This window comes from Danio rerio, chromosome 8 (genome assembly GCF_052040795.2).
Source record: "Danio rerio strain M-AB ecotype USA chromosome 8, GRCz13ab, whole genome shotgun sequence".
Classification (NCBI taxonomy): domain Eukaryota; kingdom Metazoa; phylum Chordata; class Actinopteri; order Cypriniformes; family Danionidae; genus Danio; species Danio rerio.
The window spans coordinates 40,355,962-40,369,306 of NC_141028.1; the positions used below are offsets into that span (position 1 = coordinate 40,355,962).

General features: G+C 34.8%; 1 protein-coding gene across 1 annotated transcript in view; it reads right to left on the reverse strand.

Moving 5' to 3' along the window:
- Positions 1–13,345, reverse strand: part of slc15a4 (solute carrier family 15 member 4) — a 148,258-nt gene that overhangs the window by 43,543 nt on the left and 91,370 nt on the right. Inside the window, 1 exon segment of the mRNA NM_001320529.2 lies at positions 4,002–4,160. Coding sequence (NP_001307458.1) covers positions 4,002–4,160 — 159 coding nt within the window.

Sequence of the window (13,345 nt, forward strand, 5' to 3'; positions counted from 1 at the left end):
CTTTTAAATACGAGATCAATGACACGAATTTTGACGCTCGCGCTGCCGGAGCTTAAGGCAGACAGCATTGATGCCAGGGTGGCCGGAGCAACCTTGGACGCTCTCACCGCTTTCGGTGTGAATGCAAAGTTATGCAGACACAGAGTGCAGTGCTTCCTACACATAGCCGGCCACACACTTCTCACATAGCGGGCCATCCAGGAATGTTAACGGCTGCCCAACACTTTTTATACTATTATCATCTCTTTACACTTTTTTTGTATCTGCCCAAGATAACCAAACATCCGTGATCGATTAACCAGTGGAAAATCTAATAAAAAGTTTTGGCTTTGGCTTTCACTTTTTGTTTCTAAAGCTGCCATTAATTGTATGCATTTTGCATATTTAAGACTGATTTACTTTCGCACAGCAGCTAGAGCAAGAGAAAAATTAAGTACTGCATTCTTTACACTAAATGACTCAGAAAAGCTTTACTATATATTCAGAGAGTACAAAATGACATCTAAACTGGCTGCAAAATAGGTGTACACCATTACAAATGGTTTATCAACTTATTTGCCTTATTTGAATAATCTGCACTTTTTATTCATGTACTTATAATAGTTTTTAGAGATATTAGCCCTTTTCACTCTGATGAAAGTGATACTGATGAATATTCAGAAAATTTCCAGAACGTCTTTACCGCTAAACACAGACAAGGACATTCTGGATTTTTTTCCAGAAAGGACCATTCACACATCCATTCCAAAATACGGTAAATTCTGACATCATTAATCAGAAACAACTTCTAAATGGCTGCTATGTAAATGTAAACATAGAAGGGGTCAGGCTTTTGTTGATGATTTCACTTGTATTTAGAGCTTTAGTGTTCATGTAGCAGCTTGTTTCCAGAGACATCCAAAGGTAGAAGCGCTAACTGCAGTTAAATGTTTTCACATTTTGATCTTACAAATTCTGTGGATGGATAAGTATTGTAAACAACTTCAATAAAAACATTTGAAGGAACACTTTCGCTTGTGGAGATGTACATAATATACGGTCACCAGCTACTTCACGTGCACACGCGTCAAGCAACTGATGAAGAGCTTAAAGGTAAACAAACAGCAGTTTAGCATAAGTATTTAATACATAGTTTTTTTCCACAGTTGGCATTAAGAAAGAGCGTAGAAACATTATCGACTAACATCTAGCAGCTAAATGTGCCTGGAAAAAATAATCAAAGGCTTTTATTTTCAAAAACAGCACAGATGTGAACGCATCTGAATGTTCTGATTGGCTGGAGTAGGCATCTCACATCAGCGCGTTCTGAACATGAACGCTCTTTTTCGGGGGGCAATTTTCCTTCTGCATTTACACAGAGCAGCGTTCTGGCAAATTCTGGTTCTTCTAGGCGAAAAATAGCAGGTAATTTTCTGGTAAGGTGTTTGTGTGAGAAAGGGGTTATTGTATGTCTTCAGTAAGCTATCATTTGGTGTGTTCACGCATAGATTTTTGGTTGAGACAGGACCAGATGCAGCTGACTTAGGGCAACAACACAATTGTTTTCATTGGATTTTAGCTAGTTCTGTAACATCAAATCGGTGTCTCCAAGACTTGTCATGGAATTTGGCAATTTGAATGAAAAAATCAAACATACGTAGACTATAGATTAGACTACAGAATATTAAACCACAAAAACGCAATATCAGAAAGAAAAACACAACATTGAATAGACTACAGGATATTAAACCACAGGAACATAATATCAACTATACACTCAAGCATGCATGTGTGTTTTATAAGCATTAGCTGTCTTACTATATGAGGACATAAGCACACTTCACAGAGCATTTTATTTGAGAACTGTTATATGCTAAATTGCATTTGTTTCATAGCTAATTAAACAATTTAACTGCATATGTTAAATATATATGTTATATATATATAGCATAACCATTCCTAAGTTGAATGGAAAAATAATAGAATTTGGGGCCATCGGATTGTTTTAATAGAATTGTATAGATCTATATTTTCAACACATGAATATGTATTAATGATTAGTGCTGGAGAGTTAAAACTATTAAAAAACATAAATAATACAAAAATAACTTGTTTTAACTCAATAGATGATAATGTTTTAAGATTAATCCAATATTATTATTTGAATCCTTTGAATCTGGATCAATACAGAGAAATCTTAAAGTTGCATTACAGTCGACTAAGCAAACTTCTACTCTGTGACTTATGCATATTCATTTTGAAAACGATTCAAAATAGTTTTCTAAAATGGTGGAGATCTGAACGTTTAAAAAATACACAGTTCATCAAAGCTTGCTATATGCATATGCTGATTTATTTCTTAAACCTTCCACACTTTCTGTTCATTACTCATTCAAAGGTCCAACAACTTCCAACAATTTGAAATGGGCAGAGTATACGAATAAACAAACGCACAGTCAAAAAAGTGACCAAATGAGCAATCACCCCTAGGGTTTGGCTGGAGATGACTGCACTCAAGCTGCTGGACGTGTACACGCACACATAAAACACACATCATCCATCAAGCATGTGTGCTCACCGCGTCACTTCATCTCTGACACAAGCGAGAGCTGAAAGTTATAGGACCTCTTTCCTCTTGGCATAATTACAATAAATTGCATCTAAACAGAATGCTGATCAGGGACCATCTTTCTTCATCGATTTCATTCATCAAGACGGAACATAGAAGTCATCGATTTTCAGGATATTTGAACATCATTTGGCTTAGGAAAATGAAGATGACATCGAAATTGCGTTTCTTAAGAGTGCCAAATTGCTTGAAAAAGGCTTTATCTTTTTTAGGTGACCTATTATAATACTAATAATAATAATTATTATTATTATTATTATTATTACCTTTAGCTGTTTATTATAGCTCTTTGTAGAGCCCAACAATTCTAAAGATCAAACTATGCAACAGGAAGACACAAGAAGGTCGCTGGGTCGAACCTTGGCTCAGTTGGAGTTTTTGTGTGGAGTTTGCATGTTCTCCCTGCCTTCGCGTGGGTTTCCTCCGGGTGCTACGGTTTCCCCCACAGTCCAAAGACATGCGGTACAGGTGAATTGGGTATGCTAAAAAGTTGTCCGTAGTGTATGAATGTGTGTGTGGATGTTTCCCAGAGATGGGTTGCGGCTGGAAGGGAATCCGCTGCGTAAAAACTTGCTGGATAAGTTGGCGTTCCATTTCGCTGTGGCAACCCCAAATTAATAAAGGGACAAAGCCGACAAGAAAATGAATGAATGAATCTCAAAAAGGAGTCTCACACCTCTAAAAGCCGCCAAGCATTTGTTGCATCTTTGTCTTCTAAATATATAAGAACAAAAACCCAAAGTGGCTTTGGCTACCAAAGCAAAGTACATTTTTACTTGTGATATCTGCACCAGTTTATCTGGAAGCGACGATTTTGCTCTCTTTGACTCATTAGATTGAATCAGTCCTTTATTCCAAATCTAATAAATAAGTTTTATGCGATATTCCAGTTTTGTGCATACATCTGAATAGCATATTTGGATGGAAACATAGCTGGTGTAAGAACAGAGATGCTTCTGTAATGCATATGAATATGTTTTTTGACCTTGGACACATTTAAACTTAATGTAGAAGACCTCCAACTCCAGGAACTTTTAAAAGAGAAGACCAAACTTTAAACTGTGCAAAATGATAGTGTTATTTTCCCAATTTGACCCTCAGACAAACCTTTCTGCATTTACCATTTTCATTAAGTCAATAATTAAGTATGCTTACCAAGCCTTGTTTTTCAAAGGTCTTCGCAATATAGCTAATTTTAGCTTTTCTGATCATTATGGGGACATTTGGTCCACTCGCTGCAGCAAAACCTGACCCTCACACACATGCGCATTAATATTCATGTGCACACTCATATAAATAAACACACTAATCAAAACCCAGGCATCTGTTTCATTACAGATCTTAATATTCACATATGCTGCTCTACCTTCTTATGCTCTCACACAAGTCTTACCGAAATCTTGATGCGAAGACATCCACCCGATGGCTTTGAGCGAGACAATAGCTAGAAGTCCGGATCCCACAAAGGAGCCGATCCCGGAGAAAAAGAAGAACAGGCCCATTATAGCGCTCTGCATGGAGCGAGGGGCTGCGGAGTAGGCAAACTCCAAACCTACAAACACAAGCAGATGCAGAAATCAATGATGAAAGTCTGAAGTTTGCTTCGAATGCATGATTACAACCTGAAAAAGCATCCTAGGCACTCTACGCTTCACATACACAAAAGCATAGTCTTTTGGGAGGGAAAAAAATGATGTGCAACAGTGATTTCATTTAAAAAGCCCTCTGCATGTAGAAATATATATAGTGCTCGCAGACAGGGATTCAGTGATAATGAATTGCACTAAAAGCACTGTTTATTTGCAAGGCTTTCTATATTTTTGAATTAAAGAGCAGACAAACAGCTCTGACTTTCTGGTAAAAGATGCAATCTATAATAAGTCACATTTGCATAGAAGTGTGTGCTTGCATTTAAACAGACGGCAGTAACTTAAATACAAATAGCACATAGCTAAATATATGCATGTATAGCCTGATATGCAACATAAATATAAATAAAATAATCTTTAATGTATTGAATTTACATAGAAATGTGCATTTGCATTTGAAAGGATGGACCCCTAAATATGCACAGCGCAGTGCTAAATAAATGGATTTATATAGCCCAGTGGTTCCCAAAGTGGGGCTCAGAACCCCCTGGTGGACCCCCAAAAGTCAAATAAACTTTGGTTAAACTATTAGAATTACCATATTTTATTCATAAACCACTAAAGATAAAAATAGCTGTTAATAGTTACATAAAAAATCAACAACATGCATATAAAAAGCCATCAACCTTTATTTTTTATTTTTTATACACTGTTAACATACTCCTGTAGAATCAACAGTAACTTACTGGCAGCAGTTCGCCTGTAAATCGATCACAGTAAAATACTGTATTTACATTTACATCATTTATCTTGCTATATGTGTATTTACAGAATTATTGTAGAATATATAGTTACTGTAAAGTATACATTAATTTTCACAATGCACGTTTAAAATATAGTAACTTAATGCATAACTGTCCTACAGTAAAATACAGCTTCTATTACAGTTAAATACTGTGTAGATTTACACATTTAGATTAGATTGTGCGTTAGATTAACAACACAGATTGATTCCATAGCCTGATGTTAAACGTTTTGAAGTCTTAATGGCAAACAAATACATTAAAAATAAATACAGACAACAACTTAACATTGGCGATGATCTTTGCGTGGCGGCCTCAAAAATTAAACATGTGCTGAAATCATTGTGCCCACCGCTCCCATTAGGTGAGGTTAATATTAATTAAACAAATTCATAATAAATGACTATATAAATTATAGCCTATGATTGTTAAACTGTTGGACTTTTTTTGTGTTGTCAATACACTCGTGTTTACATAGGCCTCTTGTTGTGTGTGCAACATTTATATACTTATAACCACCTCAGAGAAATTTGGAAGTTTCTAGTCACTGTAATTGTTATTTTGGGGGTCATGGGCTGAAAGGTTTGGGAACCCCTTATTTAACCTGATATCCAGCTTAAATGTAAACTGAAGATGTGAATAAACTATTTATCAATTCAATAAATTTGCAATTTCCATAGAAATGCGTGTTTGAAAGGATGGCAGTTACTTAAATACAAAGAGTGCAGTGCTTACAATTGTATATACCGTAGGGCTGCACAATATTGGAAAAATCTGATATTGCAATATTTTAGTTTTCTGCGATAAATATTAAAAATATGAATACAGCTTCACAAGCTGGTTTGATAAGCTCTATTGGACAGTTTATTTTGTAGAGTTCAACAGTATCCAGACACAGAAATTGAATAACTACAATGCAAAAAATGCTTTTCTTTCAATTCAATTAAATTCAGATTGATTAGATTCAATGCAATTTAATTTAATTTAAGTTTATTAATTACCATAACTTGTTTAGATGCTAATTCTTACTTTGCTTTGTCTCATTTTAGTCCAAATATCAAAAAGATTCTTATATCAACTAAAAATATTGTTTTGTTTCAACGTCAGAAAAAATAAGACAAACTTAAGTTGCTTTTATGTCAAAATTAAGAGGTTTTCCCAAAAAAAAAAAAGAAAAAAAAAAGAAAAAGAAAACACAAAAATTATCTGCCAGTGAAGTAAACAAAATAATCATGTTTTCACTTTGAAATCTAGATATTTGGACTAGAAACAAGACAAAAATTCTAAATCTAAAAACATTTTTATAGAAATTTTATCGCATACATTTTGTTTAAATACAGTAATTAAATACAATTCTGTAGCTCCTGGTTAATAATAATTCTGATTCAAAATTGCCTATGTTGAGTTGTGACTATTGGATGCACACATTGCGTTATCATTGCTGAAATTATATTTTTTTGCAGATCTAATACATAGTCTGATATGCAAAATAAATATAACAAAAATAAAAGTAAATTCTTTCTAAATGTAATAAATTAACAAAACAGATCAATAGACAAATTAAAAAGAATATAACATGTTATATGGTTTACTTTATTCATGCATCAAAATGTAGTTATAATTTACTTTTTTATTTTAGCATCCAATATTTTATTTTATTTAGTTGATTTATTTATTTTGGAGTGTTTTTCATATTAGCTCAACATTTAAAGGGGACCTTACTAAATGTTATTTAATTATTATGTATCATTACCTGTCTGTGATTTTATACATCACATACCCCATGGATTCTGTAAATGCTCAAAGCAAAAACACACTTCTATTATGCCTCTTTAAATGCAAATGTGCTATTGCTAACCACTCCCTTTCCAAAAAGCCTTTACAATCTGTGCTTTAGATACTCCACCAAAAACACATCATCTGTTGGTCTATCAGGAGCCTCTCTACTAGAGTCAAACTGATGCCATGTTTTTCCACCACAGAAGTTTATTATTATTTCTACGCATTTTGGAGCTATATATAAATATTTTTTTTGAGAAAGGGTATGATGTGTTTGCTCAGAAAGCTGGTTGTCGGACAGCACATCACACTTTCAACTGTCAAATGCACAATATGTTAAGTCAAGTAACATCTGTGAATGTAAACAACTGGAAAAGGAATCACATATGATCTGTGCATTAAAGTAACAGGAGTGTAATATCCAACTGCTTCTGGCTGACAAACTTCAGTAGACATAATACCAATCCATTTCTTACATTAATAGTGCTGTTAAATCATCTTAAAAGAAGATAAACATAGCAGACTGTTTACAGCCTCCTACGCTGGTATATTCTTGAATGGCTCATTTGGAGACACTGTTTATGATTTATGGGACATCAAATGATGAGGATAGACAAACCATAATAGAGTTGTGTACACACTGCAGGCATGCACATAATTATGATCAAAAACAATGTTAAGTAGAATTTTGCTTTTTATGTCTCCAGAAAAAAAAAAAAAAAAAATATATATATATATATATATATATATATATATATATATATATATATATATATATATATAAAATTGTTTTCTGTCTGTTTTTTAAAATAAAATCTTTCCTATGCTTAGTTTTATCTGTATCTATTTGAGATTAAATGTTCATATTATTTATTTCTCAATATCCCTACAAAACACAAAAAAGCATTTCAGAATACTGCATTAGAAATGCTTAATAAACATATCTAGATGCACATCAATTTTGAAAATGCACCTAATAAAAAAACCTATGCCAACAATCGAGTAAAATAAACGTATCGAAAGTAAACATCAACCCTTCTTCGCTCTAATGGTGCTATCACACCAGACACAGATAAAGCATCATGTGCGAGTGATTTTAATAAGAGTTGAGTTTTGATTTTGTATCTTTTAAGACAGAAAATTGCATAAACTACAAAAAAAAAAAGTGTATATCGCTACAGAGAAATTTTTTTGGATACATCAGCTAAAGTTTGTTGTTTTACCATGTCAGGAGGTGAGTCTCTACATCCATGGCAAGAACATCTCCTACTTTACACACATTTTGGAGGTCACTGAAAACACACTTATTTTCTTTAGTTTTCGTTGTAAATAACTTTGATAGCAGGACTGTGCGATGTGGGCAAAATAAACTGTTCGATATGGGCAAAATAAACCACAATAATTATGATTATCTTGAACAATATTGTGATTTCAATTTGAATCACAATTTTGACACACACACAGAGACATTTTACAGTGTGAATCTGAAACATATTTCTAAAAGAAAACATTTACATCTTTATCAAAGACCTGTAACATGTCTCTAAAATTAGACTTAAAGCAAAAAGTTACATAAAAATCACCTAGTAAAGGTGTAACAAATTGTCTCTAGAACAGACCTATGGCAAAACAAATAAATACACTACTGTGTGTTTTGTTTGACCATGTCAGAAGTAGTTGCATGTACTTTTATATGTGTCCAGATTTTTTTTTTTTTTTCGCCATGCGTAGATCATAGACCTCTTTATGACACTATGGTGCAATAGTCCATTCACATGTGGTGTATTTTGGCGTGCACAAGTTTGTTCATTCCGTGCGGCTTATTGGAAGTGATGCGTGTGCGCATTCCATGCTCACCCAGTTGAAAACATCTCTACTTTCAGAATGCTTCAAGCGCACCGCAAATCACGTAACAAGAACTAAGCGATCGGCTTCATACTTTGTATGGAATTTACACATTTTGTTAGACTAAATATCTCAGAAAAACAGAACACCCAAACACTGCAGTGCTTTTACATATTCTCCATGAACAAAAGTTGTATCGGACCTGCAGCAATGTTTTGGTAGTTTGTCATCGTTTGTGAAAATGGTTGTTGGTCGCCGAGCAATGACAAAGGAGCACACGCTCTTCCCACTTCCCATACGCTCTTCCCCTCTTCCCACACGCTACTTCGCACTTTCCACACGCTAGATGCGATATGTGACTGACACGTCTTACAAATGACCTGATTCTGTAATACAGCAGTGTTTTTCTATCCAAAGTAATCCCACTCCACAGATGTTGACTTTTTTGGCACCAAGTCCTCCTGTTTATGCAGGCTATTTGTCATTAAGCTCAGTCTGTTCTTGCACTCTGTTTAGGCACACTGCGTTATGATTGGTTCAAATGAGGAAAGTGGGAAAGTCATGCTATAAGGTGGTTTGAAACTGTGCATGTTCAAAACATGATTTTAATACAATTTCAATTAATCACACAGCTCTATTTCATAGCTATTGTGGTTGTTTGAAAGGGCTTTAGAAATAAATTTGAGTGTTAAGTTGAAAAATCCGCTTGCTTGTTTTTGGAGCTGCGCATCGATGGATTTGCTTTTCAGTGTTTGGACTTTCAGCAGTAAAAATTAAACCACACTAAAATAAACTAAACTGAACTTTGAAAACCGAACTGACACAGATGAATTTAATTTAATTGAAATCAATAGGAAAACAAATGTACATAAAAAGGTGTATATTCTTACAAAGAAAACCTTTTTGGAGACATCAGCTCAAATTGGTTGTTTCAGCATGTCTTGAGGTGAGTCTCTACATCCACAACACTTAGAGACAGTCTGGCAACAGAGTGAGTCAGAAAACACCTCCTCCGCTGCCCAAATCAGCACACATCCCTAAATATTTACTGACAGAAGCCATTAGAAACGAAAGAAAAATATAAAAAGGGAAGCAGTTTGGGAGGACGCTGAGCAGGGAGGAAGAAAAGATGAAGTAGTTTGGGAAGATATGGGGATGTAGAAAGAACGCCAAAAAAAAGGAAGATCAAATCTTTTTTTTTAACCCTGAGTGGTGGCTGCCTGCTGGCTGACATTGATAATTTCATGGCGTCTCAAACTTGTCATTTTTAAAATTATGGCTTGTGGGCACAACTGTCAGACTCGTTTACTGAGCCTGGTTAGGCCATGAATCTTTCTTTGATAGATGGACAGATAGCGAGTGTGTGCGTGAGCGCATGTGTGTGAGAAAGAGAGAGGGAGATCGAGCACAAGGCTAAAACAGCTTAGAAGAAGAGGGAGGGACTCAACCAAACGGAGCAAAAAGAGATCATCTAATCCCATCCCACAATCCCACGCTCACTCTGCTCTGAAACAAATGCACATTAGGAGATGTGGAGGCAGGAGGGGTGGAGAGAGAAAGAGAAGGGAAAGAGAAAGAGAGAGAGGGAGATGAAGGAACGTGGCTGCTCTATTACAGTGTTTATAGCTGTCTGAAGGCATGGTTGACCTTTTCTAAGTGCTGTTTGTGTCATGAGAACCATGTCTGCATCCTTAGACGACAGAGATCAGATGTTTGAGAAGCCCTGGGCTTAAGAAACACGATTAAAACAATAGTTTCAAATCAATGAAGACTGAAAATGTCATGAGCTAGATTTTTTTTTGCAGTTCAACGTACGTTATTTGGTTACATACTAATGTCTGTCTACAGGTGACTCATGTTGAATAATTTCTAATGCAATGAACTCTATGGAGGCTCTATAAACACCCCATTCCCCACCTGCCATTAAAGGTTTTGAAAGAATTTTTATATGCTCAAAGCTGCATTTATTTGATTAAAAATACAGTAAAACCTGTCATATTGTGGAGTAGTATTATAAATTACAGTAACAATTTTTATATATATATATATAAAAAAAATCCCAGATGAAAGGGCGGGGGGTGGTGGATTGGGGGGCAATCAGTGTTGGTGAGCATATGAAACATTGTTACTTGCCCTTTAGTTGGTGACTTTAATTCAAACAATACCAAATAAAACTATATGGTTTTGCACAATTATCAAAATTCAAAAGTTATTATTTGTTATTTCACAATATGTTATCTAATGTGCAGGAGTTTAGTAAGTTTAAAGGGCACATGTAGTGAAAAATCTACTTTTTAAGCTGTTTGGACAGACATGTGCATAGGTATAGTGTATAGATTATCATATAGCGTGATATAAACACACCCAGTCCTTTTTTTTTGGGGGGGGGGGGTACCATAGGTGCCCTTTAAGGGTGCTTTCAAATGCTAGGTTCAATTGTCCCCCTTTGCCACCTTCTAGGCTTCACACTGTCTTTCTTCCTTCTGAACCCCAGTACGATTGCGTCTTCAAGCTGCTGTGTACAACTGTTGATTGGTGACGGCCACAAAAGCAAATCAGTAAAATGAAGACGTCCACATATCACAGTCATTCTGTTTTTACTGAATCTTTTGTTTTTGTTACTAAAATCAAAATACAGAGAGCCAATTGCGTCTCTCTGCCGCAAAAAAAAAAAGCAATAAAATAATAAAGAAAAAAATTTAGAACATAACCCAATGTCTGCAGAAGTCATTTTTGGTGGAGAAAAGCAGACATTATCACTGTTTGCACTGGGTCAGTCTAGCTCGTCACCAAGGTAGCTGATACACAGACATCCACACACGAATGTAAACTATGAAAACTAAAGTTTGTTGAACAGTTTACAGTTCACTTTTGTTGTTTGGACGATTACATTTGAGTTTGCATGAACCATACCCCAGACCACCTCTTTCAGGTGAACTCGGGTACAGTTCGTGGGTGCGCACCCAAGTTCACAAGACATTGTTCACACTAGCTAAAGGTACCATACTCAAACATCAAATGAACCTAGGTGCGCACCAAAAGTGTAACTGTGAAAGCACCCTAAGTTGCTTATAACATACACGTATGATAAAACATGCAATGTGTGCCAAATGTCATAATAAGGAAGGTTTATAAATAAAACACAATTTGTACCAAGAATTTACTCACTTACGATCCTTCTACTTAGTGCCTTATTTATCAGAGTTTGCCACAGCAGAATAAACCAAAAATTACTCTGCATATGATTTTTTTTTCTTCCAGGCAAAAAACAGCTCTTGTAAACTGTACCAAGAATGTCTTATTGTAGGTCAACGTGACTTGACTTGAGTATGGCAAAATGTTAATGTAAGGCTCAGAGCTCTCATTTTTAAACATGATGTAAGCACAAAACAGGGGTGGAAACATGTATGTCCAGCCTGATCTTAAAATAAAACATAACTATTTTATGTTTTGTTAATTAAGTGGCTAGTTTGTACGAATTCGTACGAATCATACAAAAACGTACAATTTAAAAAAGAGGTATGGCACCAAACCCCACCCCTAAACCCAACTGTCATTGGGGATAAGAACATCCGACTAAATTGTATGAATGAGATCATACGAATTCATACAAATTAGCCATTAAATCAAAAAGTGATGAATTGCCATGAGATTGTGTTGGTATGCCACTTCTCATGCAAGGGTTGTGATCTGCAGTATTAAAATGAAAATAATAATAAAATATAAAAAACATGACATGAGAATGTAGGTGGCTGTAAGTAAATATATTTCATTTTTATATTGCCTTTTTTAAAGTCTAAACGAACCACTTTAATTCAACACATAAGCCATCATAAGGCATTCATGCATGAATAAACGCTTAAAAAGATGAATGCATAAATAAATAAATAAATAAGTAAGTAAATAAATAAATAAATAAATAAATAAATAAATCTGTTATGCATTGATTTTTAGAAAGGTTTCTTTGTGAATTTTTATAAATGAGAACCCTTGTCTGTACTGTTACTTATAATCAACTTACAGTAATTAATCAATACATTAAATGGCTCCTATTTACCATCTCCACACATTTAAAAAATAGTGCCCAATGTTTACAAATTTTGTTACATAGTGCTGAGGTCAAAGAATTTCAGCTCTGATATGTTTGCTATATGTTCAATTCATACTTTCTCGTTTTTGCTTTTACCATTCTCATTGTTTCCTACATCACCCTCTTTATTATTACACCCCAACTCCATAATGCAGCCGTCTATGTGGAGAACACATGATGTTTGCCCTGAGATGTGATGAAGTTGAAGCTTGATTAATAAATGCACCCTTCTGCAATTACTTTATTTTATTTTATTTTTTTTTATCTTAGAATTATTTATTTAAATAGTTCAGTGAAATACGGATTAAAAGGAAATCTTAAAAGAAAAAAAAAAAGTCCCCATCATCCAACAAAAGTATAATGACATGGTCATCCACTATATCACGCAAGAAGAAAAATAAAATCTAAAACCTGACCTTCAAAGCTGAATTATTCAAAGGCCCAAAAAAAGAACTTTAACTTGAAATATTCAGGTTTTATTCTTCTCTTTGCAGAGTAAGGCCGTAGACGATTTTTCTTTCTCCGCAAGAACATTAGCCTTTAACATTTTTTGTAGAGAATGATATATAATTACAATTCCCAGTGGAGAGGGGAAAAAAGAATCAGGTTTTAGGTCCATCCCTTCAGCTGG